The sequence below is a fragment of the Leptonychotes weddellii genome, chromosome 9, assembly GCF_054177405.1.
Source record: "Leptonychotes weddellii isolate Sample4059 chromosome 9, ASM5417740v2, whole genome shotgun sequence".
NCBI classification, from domain to species: domain Eukaryota; kingdom Metazoa; phylum Chordata; class Mammalia; order Carnivora; family Phocidae; genus Leptonychotes; species Leptonychotes weddellii.
This window is the reverse complement of record NC_138377.1, coordinates 21,839,236-21,857,164: the sequence shown is the minus strand read 5'-3', so window position 1 is coordinate 21,857,164 and position 17,929 is coordinate 21,839,236. Positions and strand designations below refer to the sequence as shown.

At 39.7% G+C, this 17,929-nt stretch overlaps 1 protein-coding gene across 1 annotated transcript in view; it reads right to left on the bottom strand.

The window, feature by feature from the left end:
- The window catches only part of SPTLC2 (serine palmitoyltransferase long chain base subunit 2), a 97,409-nt gene that overhangs the window by 70,779 nt on the left and 8,701 nt on the right, over window positions 1-17,929 (bottom strand). Inside the window, exons 2-3 of the mRNA XM_081830138.1 lie at window positions 10,834-11,028; window positions 907-1,061 (exon numbers count right to left, since the gene is read on the bottom strand). Of these exons, the coding sequence (XP_081686264.1) occupies window positions 907-1,061; window positions 10,834-11,028 (350 nt within the window). The remainder of the gene's footprint in view (window positions 1-906; window positions 1,062-10,833; window positions 11,029-17,929) is intronic.

Here is a 17,929-nt window from a genome sequence, read left to right as displayed (position 1 = left end):
CTACTTGAACTCTGAGATTTTGGGGTTTTTTTGGGGTTTCAAAGGATGATGTGACCCAACCTCTATATACTATATACGGCTATACTTCAGGATACTCAGTAGCCACTACTAATAATGAATTCGCTGTGATACAGAAAAGCAGGATATTACCAGCATGTTAGCAAGTAAAAAAGCAAGACATAAAATGATTTCTATAGTATGATTCCATTTTTATAAATCAAAAACTACCTGTATGTCACCCCATGGATTCACTACATACATGCCCCACAGAAAACATCTGGAGGAATCATATACAACAAACTGGTAACAATGGTCACCTCTGGGGAGTGAAGACTTGTGAAGAAGTGGGTTTGCAGAAGGGACAGTGGTTAGTTGTCATGGGAGAACATTTCATTTATCTGTATTATTTGTCTTTTTTTTTTTTTAAATAATAACAATGCAACCATGTAATACTTGTGCTATCTAAACAATAAAATTTTATGAATATGAAAAGTTTTCTAAACTATTCAATCTATTTAAGTAAAAGCATTCCATATGTCCTTGAATCATGTGAGAAATCAAAATATCCAGAAGTAAATTCAGACACTTGATTCTGGTAAGTGGCGTAACAGGACAGTTTTTCTTTGTTTTTTTGTTTGTTTTTCTTTTTAATTAAGTCGAGTTTTGTTTTCAATTATAATCCAACACAGTATCAAATGTAATAGAAAAATGCATTTTAAAAACCTGGATAACAAAAAAGATCTGGATAACAATGAACAATATGCAAGGAAAGTAATTATGTTGTACTGTACTCTCGGCTTCTACTCTTGTTTTAACAGATTACTCAATTTGCAATAGAATGTATTCTGAAGCGAAGAAATTCTTTTTTTCTTGCTGTCAAGAAATAATTTCCCAACTGAGACTCACTTGAAGGACCAGTTGTAATCATGAGACTGCCTCTCCATGATGTCCACCCTGGCTCCAGGCACACTGCAGATCGGTCGATTCCAGTTGTCTCTAATCCTCATGTAGAGGTTCCTTGTATAGAAGTTTTCGAAATCCTGATACAATGACACAAAGTCCTGCCAACAGATGGTGAAATACCATGAATTTAACTGAATTACTTCAGAAAATTCTTACAACTTCCCTTTCCATGTTGCAAAAGTGCTTGAAAATGAGAGGCCAATTATACTGAATTAACTGATAAGGAAAACATTTGGAAAGGCACCAATTCTCTACCTTAAACCAACTTTAAAACAACTCTTGGAGCATCTGGCTGGCTCAATCAGTAAGAGCATGCAACTCTTTCTTTTTTCTTTTTTTTAAAGTTTATTTATTTATTTGACAGAGAGACAGCAGAGAGAGGGAACACAAGCAGAGGGGAGAGGAAGAGGGAGAAGCAGGCCTCCCGCTGAGCAGGGAGCCTGATGTGGGGCTCGATCCCAGGACCCTGGGATCATGACCTGAGCCGAAGGCAGACGCTTAACGACTGAGCCACCCAGGCGCCCCTGGATGTCTTTCACTTTGATCCTTGAAAATATGCACAGATGGAATTTTAATTCCAGAATTACTTTTCTTGTTTGAAACTGAAATTATAGTGTTTTTTAATGGCATTTCCCAATATATTACTTGGGAGGCAGGAGAGAAGTCCTTTTGAGGTTATTAGCAAGGAAAGTCATTTAAATGACAGAATTGTACAACGAAGTTTTATTTTTATGAGGTCTACTTATTAAGTTAAATTCTTTGGCTTTATATTCATGCAGTCAGATAGTTATTTACAACCATTTCATATAGGTAACCATCAGAGCCGAGTGACGTGTACCTGATTAAGAGTTGTTTTTTTTTTTTAAAGTAATCTCTATGCCCAATATGGGGCTTGAACTCACGATCCTGAGATCAAGAGTTGCATGCTCTTGGGGTGCCTGGGTGGCTCAGTCATTAAGCGTCTGCCTTCGGCTCAGGTCATGATCCCAGGGTCCTGGGATCGAGCCCCGCATCGGGCTCCCTGCTCTCCCTCTCCCACTCCCCCTGCTTGTGTTCCTGCTCTAGCTCTCTCTCTCTCTGTCAAATAAATAAATAAAAAATCTTTAACAAAGTGAAAGACATCCAAAGAAAAATGATAAACAAGAAACACTTAAAAGTAGTTTATATAGAAAGACACTTATCTCAGGTTTCTTTCCTTGGATGGCAGTTAAAAAAAAAAAAAAAAAAGATTCTTATGATGAATTCCCACGACCAGGGACTTAGAGCCCTCCCTTCTTCTATGAAATAAGTTACACCAAAAATTAAGTCTATAAAAAATAATCTGGAGCTAAAATGAATGCATAATGTCATGTCCCATGTGGTATGGGACTGCTCAGAACATGAGCAGACCACATTAGATAAACTCCTGAAGATAAGGGGTAAACCAAACAAAAAGAAAACTATACTACAGTTTTACTATAGTTAGTAAACTGCCAAACTTCCAGCTCTGAGATCTGGACTTACGTTAAATAAGCTAATCAGAAACATTCAAGTTTAAGCCTTATTTTGTTAGACTTTCATTGCTAAAGAAGAGTCTTCATAAAATTTTATAATTAACAACCTTCTATGACATTGGGCTCTAAAGTAACTACTAAATAAACCTCGCAGTAGATAAAAATCTTAAATCAGGCTGAGCAGAGTCAGAAAGTACTCTTGGGAATGTGCAGGGGCAGGGGCGCCTGGGTGGCTCAGTTGGTTAAGCGACTGCCTTCGGCTCAGGTCATGATCCCAGGGTCCTGGAATCGAGCCCCACATCTGGCTTCTTGCTCAGAGGGGAGCCTGCTTCTCTCTCTCCCTCTACCTTGCTACTCCACCTGCTTGTGCTCTCTCTGTCAAATAAATAAATAAAAATTCTTTTTTTTTGAAAGATTTTATTTATTTATTTGACAGAGACACAGCGAGAGGGAACACAAGCAGGGGAGTGGGAGAGGGAGAAGCAGGCTTCCCGCAGAGCAGGGAGCCCAATGTGGGGCTCGATCCCAGGACCTTGGGATCATGACCTGAGCCGAAGGCAGTTGCTTTAACGATTGAGCCACCCAGGTGCCCCAAAAATAAAAATTCTTAAAAAAAAAAAAAAAAAGTACTCTTAGGAATGTGCAGTACCTGATACCATCTCTTTCACGATTGGTTCTAACATTTACATTTCCTTAGAGAAAATATCCATAAATAATGTGTCTATCACAATTGGAAACTTATTACTTAACTGGTATGTCCCTTTTGATAGTCTCCTCTTCCAACAAGAATACTGAGTGAATGAAAACTGGAACAAAGACATCCAAATTCTAATTTGGGACTTTTCATTCACATGCATTTATTTCCCAAAGGAAAAAACAAAACAAAACAAAAAAGTTGTCTTCAATCCTTTTCAAGTCACATCAAATAGGGTAAACAGTACTAATTCTTCTCGATCTCATTTCCTTATAACCTTTCTAAACACTGCACATTAATGTTAAAGGTATTGACTCAAACACTGCACATTAATGTTAAAGGTATTAACCCAAACACCTGAGAGAAATACTCCATCACAGACAAATTTTTATTAGCAACAAAGAGCACTATTTTTGCTTTTACTATATAAACAGCAGAAAACACTTTAAAAGTCTGGTCCCCCATCCAAATACTAACCAGGCCCGACCCTGCTCAGCTTCCGAGATCAGTCTGGTCCCATTTACCAGAAGGCTTACCAAACCCCAGTATAGTAGGAAGCCTGCAGGCTAAAGTGAAGTAGAGCTCTGGGGAACCAGTGACCTAGTGGTGTGTGGCTGGGAGGGGAGAGAGGGAGGGGTTCCATTCTCCGTAACAGACACTGCCAACATCAGGGAGCTCACGGCTCAGCCTTACACTGAGAGAACAACCAAGTCCCTGAGATGGGAACAGACTTGCACAGATGGGAAGCTGCCACGGTGAGGGGATGTTAGAGACCAAAGGCAGTTGGGACAGAATGACAGAAGAGACGGACTCATGGCCAGGGCAGCAGTCTCACCGCAGTTAGAAGGTTTGGTGGAGAGAGCTGAAAGGCAGCTACCAAACTCCCTGCAGCTTAGCAATGAAAAATGGAAATGGAAAGGGATCACTATTCAGGGTTTTAGTTCTAGGCAACAAGGGTGAGTGTCCATTTCAAAAAATATCTCATCCAGTTTAAATATTCAAGGACTAGAGCCTTCTCTCTTCATTCATCCATTCAAATACCTTTTACTGAATACTTCTGCCAGCCTCTGGATATATTAAAGAACATGACCGTTCTTTCTGCAAACTCTGACACCCCCACTACTCCTACCCTCCCCCTCCCCACCCTGTCCCCCATCCCACTCCACAACCCCACCCCACTCCACTCCCTTTTTCCCCCTCAGTTTAGTCACTGTGAAATGACTTTAGTCAGGGCTGACCTAATGCCTGTTTGCTCAGTAACTGAACAAACATTTACTGACCTGTTCTTTCCAGGGACTAAGCTAGGCACTGGGGATAAAAATGAGTAAGACGCAACCTCTACACTCCCAAGATCTCTTAAAGGAGTGGAGTGGCACACAAATGAAGTTACAATACAGTGTAACAAGCACTCTAAAGGGATACTTGCCCAAACAAAAAATACTTAACTGGTGGGTGAGTGGCAATGATAGAGTCAAGTACAAATAGTCTTCATGCACTGTTTTAACTTGATGCATTCCTCTTACACATGTTTCCTGAAGACCTTTCAACAAACCCCACATACTAGCAGATATACATGATAAACAGAGAACAATATCTAGTTAAGCTACACTCTGGATTGCTGGATGTGAAATCCCCAAGGTAAGTAACTTCTACCAGTAGCCTCAAAGAGAAAAATTCAAATTCATGGATTTGTTAATTCGGGATCATTGAAGACCTTACCAAAAGTAGTCTGGAGTCATCTCAATAATTAGACAATAAATATCTTTTATTGGTTGAGGTTGAGTCTTTTAGAAAACATCGTATACTATTCAAAATAAATAGGTACCGCCTATTCTAGTGCCTATGCAGGCCTTAAGATCACAGTGGAAAAGGCTGAGTACTACCACTTTCAGAAGCTGACTTTATTATAACAATTGCCTGTGGTTGTTAAGAGCAATTCTGGCCCAACACAGATGTCCAAATATGATGATAATAAAGATGATGATAATCCCAACAGCAGAAAGAGTTCTATTTGAGTACTTATGACACTTATGGTATGTCTTGAGTACTTGATATGTCTTGCATTACATACATTTGCTCTTAAATATCCCTGCACCCTCTTAAAAAAAGATATTACTCCCAATTTCAGAAAGACAAAATGGCTTTCCCAATTAGGGAACTAGCCAGAGGCAGAGCCAGGAACTTATCCAGGCCTCTTCATTCCAAAGTCTATGCCCATACATTTCCATGACATACAATTTTTTCTGAAAGGTTTATGTGTCACAGCTTGTTGAGCTGCCTGACTTAACAATGTGCATCCCGATTTACTTAGCGGAACATCTGATCACAAGAAAATCTACTTCATCTGATGGTGCTAAGATACTTATGTATCTGGCAAAGATCAGGATGCTTCAAAACTCTCAACCACTGAAACTGAAGACACACAATGACATTTCAAAATTAAAGATAGCTGTTTCTTAGATCTAAAACGGAGTCATCTGTTTGTATGTCCATGTGTATACACACACACATGCACACACACAACCCTATGAATACTTCAATTCAAAAGACTCAACACTTTTCATTGTTATTACCACCACTCCCAATATTATTATCTTAAACATTTACTGAATGTCTAGTAAGTGCAAAACATTCTTCTAGGCACTGGGTGTATAGTAGTAAACAAAAAGATAACAATAATCTCTGCCCTTGTGGAATTTATATTTTGGTGGAAGAGACAGATACTAAATGAGACAAATGTATAAAGTATCTTAAACGGTGAAAAATGCTAATGGAAACAAAAATCAGATAAGGAAGGGGGCTGTAAAATGCTGGAGCCATGCTAAAACTTAGCTAGGGTGGCCACAGTAGAATAAAAGAAAAGGAAGCGAGGGAACTCTCCATTTGACCATCTGGAGGAAGAGCTTCCCTGGTAGGCAAACAGCTAATACAACAGCAGTTGGGCGGGAATGTACCCGGTTTATCAAGGAACTCCAAAAGGCCAGTGTGGCTGGAGCAGATGAGCAACAGGCTAAGGAGGAGATGATGTCCAGGTTGATAAGTAGTTGAATCTGGATTTCCTGATGGGCTACACGTGGCGTGTGACAGAAAGAAGAGTCAAGGATATCACTGCGGTTTTCAGCCTAAGCAACGGAAGAAGAGAACTGTTATCCATAGAGATGTGGAAGATAGCCAGCTGTTCAGGAGGGGATGTCAGCTTAGTTTTGGACATGTAAAGTTTGAGATGCCTGTGTGGAGACGTCAAATGGGCAGCTAGATACCCAGGTGTAGAGTTCAGTGAGGAAGTCAGTGCTAGAGATATAAACATGGACGTTATCAGCATACAAAGGTACCAAAAGCCATGATAATGGACGAAATCACCAAAAGAGTCCGTACAGATGAGATAAGGACCAAGGATGAAGCCAATGCCGTACCCATATCAACATTTAGAAGTTGGGCTGATGATAAGGATCTAGGAAGAGAGAATGAGAAAGGCAGGAGAAAAACCAGGCCAGTATAATGCCTGAAAACCAACCAAGTAAGCAAAATGCTTCTGGAAGGAGAGTGATCAATTGTGTCAAATGCTGCTGGCAGGCCAAACAAGGTAAAGACTGAGTAAGGAATATGAGATTCTGCAACACAGGTGTCACGGGTGATCCTGAGAAGAATCGTTTTAGTTGAAGTGGTAGGGGCAAAATCCTGACTGGAGTGAGTTCAGTAAAGAATGGGAAGCAAGACACTGGAAACACCTATGTCAGAGAATTTTACTGTACGAGGAAAAAAGAGGGGTGCCTGGCTGGCTCAGTCGGTAGAACATGGTAGAACAAGAACAAGACCCTTGATCTTGGGGTTGTGAGTTCAAGCCCCACACTGGGCGTAAAGCTTACTTAAAAAAAAATTAAATAAATTAAATAAATAATGTTAGAAGGCATGGAGTAGATGGAGGAGAAAGGATCAAGAGAAAGCTTGTTTTTTAAGATGGGAAAAACAACATGTCTATGCTACTGAGAATGATCTGGCAGAGGACAAACGGATGCAAAGCTGATTCACTAGACTCCTAATGGTCAAAATGGAATGTGTAGTAAATAGGAGCAGAGTATTGGCCAGCCATCATGTGCTGTCTCTAATGAGCTCCACCGGATGGCCAGGTTTAGCAGAGTAGATCACTTCTTTACATTTTCAGGTATTTACTACCAAAGCTGTCATGGGAGTTTCAAAATGCTTTCATGAGAAATATATATAAAACCAAAATACAGCTAACTCATCTTTATTTTTTAAAAATTTTAGATTTTTCTTTTGCTAACTTTATTATTTTTTTAAGATTTTATTTATTTGAGAGAAAGAAAAAGCACATATGGGGGGAGGGGCAGAGGGAGAGAGAGAAGCAGACTCCCCGCTGAGCAGGAACCCTGATGTGGGGTTGGGGTTTGGTCTCAGAACCCCAGGAACAAAACAGGAGCCTAAGGCAGACACTTAACCAACTGAACCACCCAGGCGCCCCTAACTTATCTTTATAGTGGGACCATGGGACTCAGTTCTACCCAAAGCAACATATGAAGATCCAGCATAAACAGTTAAGATGGACTCTCTTTTATAATGGAATGAGGAAGAAAATAAGGATGTGGTTATAAACACCATTAACGCAGTGAAATGAGGAAGTGGCAACATTCTATTTGAATTTTATGATCCCAACCAGGCACTTTCCCTAACCTCTTCCAGTGTAACACCTTAAAATTTGCATATCCCTCTCACTACATCTAATCCAGAATCAGAAAACAAACATGTTCTACCATAAGGCTGAATGATCTCCCTTCCCTCGAAAAGCTGAATTTTTGTAAGAAAATGGCAGAATTCAGTTGGTTTAACTGTTAATGTTATTTACTGTGAAAAGCCTACTGAAATGATTTTGAATAAATTAGCACAGTCCTTTAAATTAGCAAATGTCCCCCTCTGTCCCACATATTTCCTCCTTTTACTTCTTCCTCCAAGAATTATTTCCTGATTAACTCAATGCCACTCAGTTATTTTTTTGTTCTACACCTGCATACAACTCAAACACTACTTACCTGTATAGGGCTTTTACGAAGACCTGTTAGATTTGAACACTTTATGTTTCCTCAACAAAGTCAGAAATAATACTTAAGAATGAAATCTATATGGTCTAATACTTTAATACAAAGGTCAAGTACACACAGGCCGTCACAATACTCAGGAGTCAATTCATCCTCTGGAACATGAAATAAGTTCCAAACATAATGTACTTTTTCACAAAGTAATTTGGATACAACTCCATTGTTCACTCATTCTTCACCACACTTTGACAAAACACCAGCTGTGAAATCTCTCCTGTCACACTCCTATGCAAAAACCACCCAGATTCCTCATTGCCTACCAAAGTTCGTTTGACATTCAAAACACAATCTTTCATACACCCACATTCCAGGTTCTCCCAAACATCCCTCATGCCTCCCCTCAGCCAGGATGGCTCTCCACATCACAATCAGCACCCCCGATGCCCACCTTCACATGTTAGTTAGCAGGTCCCTACAGTGTGTCCACACTAGGAGAGGTCCCTATAAATAAAGATTTTCTAATTTGAATATGGGAATAAAACTTTAGCTCCCATCAGTCACAACCACCATCAACTCAGTCTGACAGGAAGATACTGGCCTGTAAACAAGTAACTATAATACCAGACAACCCCGCAAGTATACAGTAAGCTCTAACTTATAGTAAGTGGGTCACACCTGAGCGATGTACAGAATCAACATACTGTCGATGCACTCTAGCCACAAAGTCTATTTGGGATGTACAGAGGTAGAAAAAAGGAAGAATCAAAAAATTTAAAAATTTGTTCTGGTTTTCAGTGATCAAAACTAGTTTGGCCCACTGGACCAAGCTCTGAATACAGGGCTTTGCTTGCATTAGGTATTCAAGAAATACCTTCTTGATGAAATGAATATGTAGGCATTTCAGGGCAATGAGAAGGAGGACCAACTTGTGGTGCTGGGGCTGGGAATGGTGCAGAATGGCTGAGATGAGACAGAAGAGAGCCTGGATCCTGGGTTCTCCCAGGACCAGAATCTTCAATCCCCATACTGACTGGTTTGGATCCTTTCTTTCCCCATGTTTCTAGATGCTCCCTTGCCCTTCCCCCCACAGGACCACCACCCATTCCCAGTATCTAATGGCTCCTCTCTCAGTGGTGACCTTGCTGCCATCACATCTGCCTCTCTCCTCTAATACTCCACAAAAATGAGAGGTATGATGGCCAAAAAAATCTAACTTCGGAAGCCCTTCTCTAACCTAGTATATTCCTTGGGCTAGAGGACAACCTCTCCATACTTTACATGCCAAGAACAAACAAGTTTGTTTTTAGAAAAACCAGGCATTTCACTCTAATTTTATTTATTTTTGAGAGTAGGCAACACATGTATCCTGTACAGAACTCCAGAGGTGCAAAGGAGTATACAGAGAAAAGTGAAGTGAGGTCCTTCCCCCCAGAGACAATCATTATCATCTCTATTTACAATTATTAAAACAAGACTGCTTTTTTTGTTTTTTGGTTTTTTAAACTGTGAACGGAGTAGCTCAGCCACATTCTGTTTTCAGGTTTGTTTGGGGAAAGGAGCGATCTGTGAGCCAAACACCTATGTATAATGTGTCTATGAGAAAACATATCATATGAGTCTTCCAGAATTTGTCTTCTCAGAAGACTGGAGCCACAGCTTGGGATACAGCACAATACCACGAACATAAAGAAAATGGCTTCTGGCATTTCACAGACCCATGTCTGTGTACCAGCTCTGACACTAAGTAACTCAGGAAATGTTATTTTAACTTGTGCATTTTAGCTTTCTCATTCATCAAACAGGAATAGATTCTTGTGATGATTAAATTGGAAATATGTTAAATGTGGGGTGCCTAGGTGGCTCAATCGGTTGAGCATCCAACTCTTGGTTCTAGCTCAGGTTATGATCTCAGGGTCCTGGGACTGAGCCCAGGAGCCCAGCTCAGCAACCAGCTCAGCGCTCAGCAGGGAGCCTGCTTGAGATTCTCTCTCCCTCTGCCCCTCCCCTCAGCGCCAATGCACGTGCACTCGCTCTCAAACAAAGAAACAGACCTTTAGGGGCGCCTGGGTGGCTCAGTCGTTAAGCATCTGCCTTAGGCTCAGGTCATGATCCCAGGGTCCTGTGATTGAGCCCCACACTGGGCTCCCTGCTCAGCAGGAAGCCTGTTTCTCCCTCTCCCAACTTGCCCTACTTGTGTTCCCTCTCCCGCGGTGTGTCAAATAAGTAAATAAAATCTTAAAAAAAAAAAAAAAAATAGACCTTTAAAAAATAAAAAAAGAAATACGTTAAATGCTTTGATTTTTCCATGCCTTAACCTTGTTTTCTGCTTTCTTTGTGAAATACTTTCATTTTTAAGATTTTATTTATTTATTTGAGAGAGAGAGAGCGCACACAAGCAGGGGGAGCAGCAGAGGGAGAGGCAGAAGCAGGCTCCCCGCTGAGCAGGGAGCCCAGTGTGGGGCTCGATCACAGGACCCTGGGATCATGACCTGAGCCAAAGGCAGACACTTAACCGACTGAGCCACCCAGGCGCCCCACGTGTATCCAGATTTCTAAATAAAAAAATGAGTGAGAATACCAGAATGTCTATAAAAGGCTTCCATTTACAGAATTGAAGACTCTTAACAATTACCTGTTGTTCTTTTCTTTCTGTTGCATGATGACACTTTTCAATTCTCCAATGCCTCAAGAAATCTCGAAGATATCCAAAGAGAGTGAGTACACCATACCCCACATAAGTAAGCACAGCAACCAGCATTGGTGTTTCTTCAAAAGCTTCATTAAATGGTCTTTTGTAAAGTCCTCCATTTTGTGTAACATGATGGATCTAAAACAGAGGTTAAAAATATTTATTTCGATCCCACAAAAAAGATTACTACTTAAAACCTAATTCCTTACAGATCTGCATAACTTTAGAATTCTCTAACAGTCAAAAAAATCCACTAAGATCTATCAGGGCATAATTTTTTTCAACAGAAATATTATAAGTTATATATACTTTAAATAAACAGTAAAGAAAGGAAAACAGAGAAGGAACTGCTTTGTCATTATTTGATTTTTTAACTAGATCTTAAAGCACTATGGTTGGAGCGTGTAAAATTTCCTTTGTTCTAATAAAGCCGATAAAAAAATGAATCAACAAAGAAAAAGCCTATCCTGAAAAATAGTATATTAGCTTACAAATGAAGTAGTCAAAGTAAACCAGTCCTAGAATAAACTAAAATATTTATGTTTTCCTGCCATACAGTCTTTTTTTTCCTGCTCTATAGTCTTAAAGCCACCAGCCGTCGTATTCCAAATAATGACCAGCACTAGGCCCCTGTGGTAATCTGTGGTTTATTAACAGCCTCTGTTGTGATAACATAAATAAATAATGCATAAAAGTAAAATGCTTACATAACAGTGGTTCAGCACTGTACAGAAGCAGAAAGTAGAATGCAACACAAAGGGGAAAAGCAGTTAAGAGTGATCAGTAACTGTCATGAAATCATTCTGTCCCCCTTCACTTGACCTAAGTATCCATTTCCACTTTTAAGATTATCCCTGGTTTCATCCTTTGGGATACTTGAATTTTAACATACAGATACCAAGCTACTGCACTTTTGATCCCAGAGCTTAAAGCTTTTTACTTTTTGGCCAATCTTAATGGAAATCTTTTATGGAAAAATCTCATCAGAGAAATTTGTGTGTTAACTTTAATCTTAACTTTGAAATAGCCAACTGCAGTGAGGATGCTTGTTCACTATTTACCAGGAACATATTTTCAACTGAGGACTGTACTAGAGTTATGAAAGGCCCCTATTATGAAAGAATAAAAGATGCTTTCTTGGCCTCTCAGGCAACTTGATCCAAGGGTTAAATATATTTTAGAATATTATATCCCAATAATATTCTTTGGGGAAAGCTACCTGAATGCTGCAAGTTAGAATAGCTGGAAAAGAAATAGTTGTTCTTAACAAGGGAAAGCCTTTCAGATAGGCATGATCCCTGGAATCCACTGTCACTGCTTCAATTTGATGACCTAAAGAACTTCTGAAAACTATTTGAAAAACTGATACAGGTCTTCATCAATCTCTTCCTCAAAGGGGTGGAAATCTGTGTCAATGTTTACTACTTAAACTTTTATGCAGGAGCAGGTTGCAATGTGTTTAGAACAGAATAGCTAGAAGTGAGCCAATAACTGAAGAGATTGTTTAAAAATTAATAATATAGCATATAAACAAGCTATTAAGCTGGACAAAGCAAAATCAAAAACATTTAAACACAACAAAAATAATATTCTGATCATCTCTTTAAAAAACTGTATCTAAAAGAACACTGTATTTAATACCAGTACCCAACTCTCCTTAACTCTGAAACTGTTTTCTCTCAATGGAACATACTGGTAAAAAGTAAGGCAACTTTCAGAGCTCTAAGTCTCTAACAATTGTGTGACAGATGTATATGTCAGGAATGCTGTGGGTGGATCCCTTTAAAAGATATCCGCCTTGATCTGAGACACACCCAAACCAGCACGACCAAGTATATTCATACACTTGGCTGGACGGTCTAGGAAGGAGGAAGTTAAATCATTAGTTTGCTTTTAAATATTGTGATTCTATCACAGTGTCACTTTAAATTAACTGCATTTTAAGGAACTGAGATTCATCTATAAAGTAACTTTTGGAAAACAGCCTCAGTCAAAACACAGGTCACTCTGATCATTCAGGGTGAGAATGTACAGGCCAACTGATAGGCAAACCTCTGGTAGTTGACAAAATCTTAGAAATCAGAGAAAAAAAATCACTTGATCTTCAATTACTGATGCTAAATTTTATTTGACATGATTCAAATAAAAACAGTAGTATTACCACATCTGAAACTAATGATGTACTATATGTTGACTAATTGAATCTAAATAAAAAATGGAAAAGAATAGTAGTATTACCATCTTATACATGTATAATGTTCCATAAGGGAAAGCACCAGGCTTATTTTGCTCATTAGCACACATCTAGCACTCAGGATAGTATTCATTAAGTGCTTAACAAATAGTAAGTACTCAGTAATGTTTCCTTTTATTACTATTAGTATTACAGAAAGTGGCACCTTATAGAAGCTCAATAAGCATTTGTTGAATGAATGAAAATACACATTATGCTTTTTGTTCTTTCAACAATAAGTACCCTGTAACAGAAGGGTTTAAACAAGTTACAGTGACTATACAATTAATATTAGGACATTTCCAGAACCCACATCTAATACCTTTTGGTCTCAACTACATTGGAGGTCAAATTCACACTAAACAAAACATGGGCTACAAACTCTTCCAGGGTATTTCATATTCTGGATTCACGAAGTAAGAGGGCTCTTAAGAGGCCTTTCATTCATTCTAACAAGAATTACACTGTCAACAAGGCAATCAAGAAAAAAATTAGCTTATCACTCCCTCCAGGTTAAAAAAAAAAAACAGTCTGCTCACATTAAACAGACAAGAGTGTAACAGTGCTAGTATTATTAATCAAGGGAAGATTTAAGTACTCCAACGAAAACCAAGATAGTTTGCTTGAAAAGTAATATTTTTTTCAAGCAAATGCAAAAGAAAAAAAGGCCAAAGAAGTTTTTTTTTTCAGTCAAAATCATAAGCACATCACCATAAAACACATTACAAGAAGAAGAGAGGGGAAAAAACCAAACCAATAAGCCATTTTGTTCACATGCCTGTAGACCATCAACTACACTTATTAAACAGCTGAAAAAAGACTCTTAACCAAAGCAATAATGGAAAGGTATAATCAAGATAAACCATAAACAATATATATGCATTAAAATCATCTGGAAGGAGACACAAATTGGAGTGGGGAGTGGGATAGAGGTAGAACGCCTACTTCCTATTTATAACCCTCTGAACCAATTTGCTTTTTCATTTTTACCAGAGTACACATACTGAATTTTCATTTATCATTTTGTTTTAAAAATGTTTAAAATGAATTTTCTCACTGATTTTATTCACTATTAGGACTAAAACAGAGTTAATAAAAGCAACATATGCCTCTCATGATAACCTCAGGTCTCTACCTACAGCCTCTCTAGAGAACTGTCATCTGCTTGCTAGCTCTCAAACAGACTGTAAATGCTGGTAAGTATGCACAAATCTACATGTCAATTCCAAATTTTCCCCAGAACTCCAAATTTACATTTCGACCTGCCACCTCTAAGTTCCACTTGGACATCCCAACTCAACAAGTCTAAAGCTGAACTTCTCTCACCATCTTCACTCCTTCCTCAATTAAAACCAGATTATCCTCCTGTATCACCCACCTGGTTGGCAGCATCACCACCCAGTCTACCCAGTCTCCCAGCTTTGGAGTCTTCTTTAGCTCCACCTCATTTTCAGACTTCATTCTAGATCCAGTAATGAATTTGTGTGCCTTGGTTCAAGACCTTCTTGTGGGGCACCAGGGAATTTTAAGGAGGTTGGAAATGTTCTACATCTTGACAGAGGTATTGGAGACACAGTACACACACAGGTAAAAAGTCATGGAGCATGATATATTTTATGCACTTACCTGAATGTATGTTACTCCTCAATTTTAAAAAACCCTCAGTGCCTCTTCCTTCATTGGACCACTATAATACCCTCCCCTTCCTGTCTGGTCTCCCCGCCACCAAGACCCTCTCCACACCCCAATTATCCTTCTAACACTAAACTTCTTGCCGCAGTCTTTCCAACAAGAATCCTCCCCTAGAGAAGGACTGCAAATCTTCTGACAGCAATAAGGCAATAATAAATAATGTTTACTGTGAGAAGTCAAAAGGCAGTAAAATAAGCATTTTAGAATGTGGAGGTGAACACCAAAAAGAAGATGGAAAAAGAGTAGAAGAGAGCAGAAGACTGCTGTATATTTCATAACAAGCCTTGTGGAACCATCAGATGCTTGAAACCATGTGCTACAGGCTGTTAGGAATTCTTAGATCCTACAGGACTGGACCACAGAGCTATTTCGCTGTGAATATATGCTATTTTAAAGACAAAAAAGAATAATTCCAAAGACAATTCAGATATCATCAGGGTACCCTTCTCAGTTTCAAAGGTGGGGGACCATCACTTCAGATAGAATCAATAGGTAAGTGCCTCAGAAAGGAAGCCTGAAGCATAGGGGGTAGAGGGTAGTGACTCCCATCCCAATGGGTCCAGAGGGCATAGCATCAAACCAAAGAGGATTATTCTTGATCCTTAGGATCTCATGGAATTTGCCTTGCTAAATTTTGGACTTGGTTGGGACCCATCACCCCTTTCTTCCTTCTGATTTCTCTCTTTTGGAATGGAAATGTTTATCCTCTGCCCGTCCCACCACAGTATTTTCGAAGCACATAACTTACATGGCTTCACGAGCTCAGAGCTGGAGAGGAATTGTCTTAGGATAAATTGTATCTCGAGTTTCACTCATATCAGATGTAAATGATATTTAGATGAGACTTTGGACTATAGACTTTAGAGCTGATGCTGGAATGAGTTAAGACTTTTGAGGTTGCTAGGGCAGAATGAACGTATTTTGCATGTATTAAGAATATGATTTTAGGGGGATAATGGGCAGAATGTTATAGGCTGAATATGTCTCCCCCCACCTCATTCATATACTGAAGCTCTAGTGTGTTGCTGTTTCAAAGTAGGGCCTTTGGGAGGTAATTAGGTTTACATTAGGTCATGAGGATGGGCCCGATAATGTGGGGGAGAAGGCAGAGAGCTCCACTGAAGAACAGCTCTGTGAACACACTATGAGAAAGCTATCTACAAGTCAGGAAGAACGCCCTCACCAAGAACTCAATCTGCCAGCAACCTGATCTTGGACTTCCTGAACCATGACAAATATCTGTTGTTTAAGCAATCTTGTCTATGGTATTTTCTTATGGCAGCCCAAGCTGACTAAGACAAAGATAAAGGGAGAGAATGTATACAACCTACTCTCAATCGGTTCAGGAAAAAGTAATTGTGTGGTGTGGGTATGGGTGTGTACGTGTGTGTGTAGAGAGAGAACAATGGAGAATTTTCTTCATGAACCATCTGAGTAAGGTGCAGCTATGATGTACCTTTATACATCAGTGTGTCTCTCTTAAAAACAAAGATATTCTCTTACATAACTACAGAATAATTTTCAAAACTAGGAAACCAACAGAATACTAATATCTAGTCTACAGACTTTATTTAGATTTTGCCAATTGTCCTAATAATGTCTTTATAGCAAAAAAAAAAAAAAATCCTAGATCATGTGTTGCATTCTATCTCTCTAGTTTCAGAATAAAGAAAAAGGGTAAGTTTTGATTACACTGTAAACTGACTTATAAGGAATGATCCTAAGCAGAGGTTTTGAGAATCCCATGAAAGAACAGAGGGTAACTATGTAATTATGCAATAATGGGGAAGTAATTAGCGGGAAACAAAAGCACACACTTCTGATGTGAATTAAAAAATCACATGAGGGCGCCTGGGTGGCTCAGTTGGTTAAGCGACTGCCTTCGGCTCAGGTCATGATCCTGGAGTCCCGGGATCGAGTCCCGCGTCGGGCTCCCCGCTCGGCGGGGAGTCTGCTTCTCCCTCTGACCCTCCCCACTCTCATGCTCTCTCTATCTCATTCTCTCTCTCAAATAAATAAATAAAATCTTTAAAAAAAATCACATGAGCATGATTTTATAAGCAAATAGACATATTCTTGCTGAATGTGTCAGTAGTATGACAGAACCCCCCCACCTGGCAGATAGCTTGGAAAATTAAAAAAAAAAAATTAATGTCCAATATGAACAACCATTATTGTTTGGCAATCAAAAGACTGCCATCATGCTTTTTCTGCTAAACGAACCCCATTCACTTCCAGTGGTATATTCTGTTGTTCCTTAAAATTAGTTCTGCTGAAATGGCCCTTTCTTGGAATTTTACTGAAATGTACTAGCCTCTCCCTACTGCATACCATACATACTAAAGAAAACAGTTTGGAGCTTTGCACCAGTCACAGAAGGTATTCCACACTCTGAACATGTATTTCCAGAAGTGTCCTCTTTTTTCCACAAGCAACTTTAGAAAAGTAGGGAGTCCACATTTTTTCTTGCAATCAGGATAAATTCCCTACTTTTTGTCAAAAAGTAACTCCTATGGAATGGACTGTGCTTCCAAAGCTTGCTGGAAAACAAACATTTTTTTTTTAAGATTTTATTTATTTATTTGACAGAGAGATAAAGAGCACAAGTAGGCAGAGAGGCAGGCAGGCAGAGGGAGAGGGAGAAGCAGGCTCTCCACTGAGCAGGGAGCCCAATGTGGGGCTTAATTCCAGGACCCTGGGATCATGACCTGAGCTGAGGGCAAACACTTAACCGACTGAACCACCCAGGTGCCCCAACAAACATATTTTGACATTACGATTTTCCTGTTTGAAAACTCAAAAATGGAGACGCCCACATATATATGCCCTGGCACTTGTTCAGTTCAGTGGCATCCCGTGCACTCGGGCAGCGAGGTTCTGGCCCGGAGTTACCATTCTCCCTTGCCACCCACACCTCCTCTGTAGCGCTTCCCGATCTCCAGATAAGCTTCGTGGCGTAACAGTCGGCTGCACCGTCAGGAGATCTGAGCATGAGTGCCGCTCTGCCACAGATTCTGCTCCCTGATCAGAGCTCTCTTCCACCTCTGACTTGTTCTGGGCCTGTGAGCCCACGCCCTCCACGCTGGTTCTGGAGTGGACACCACCTGAGGGACA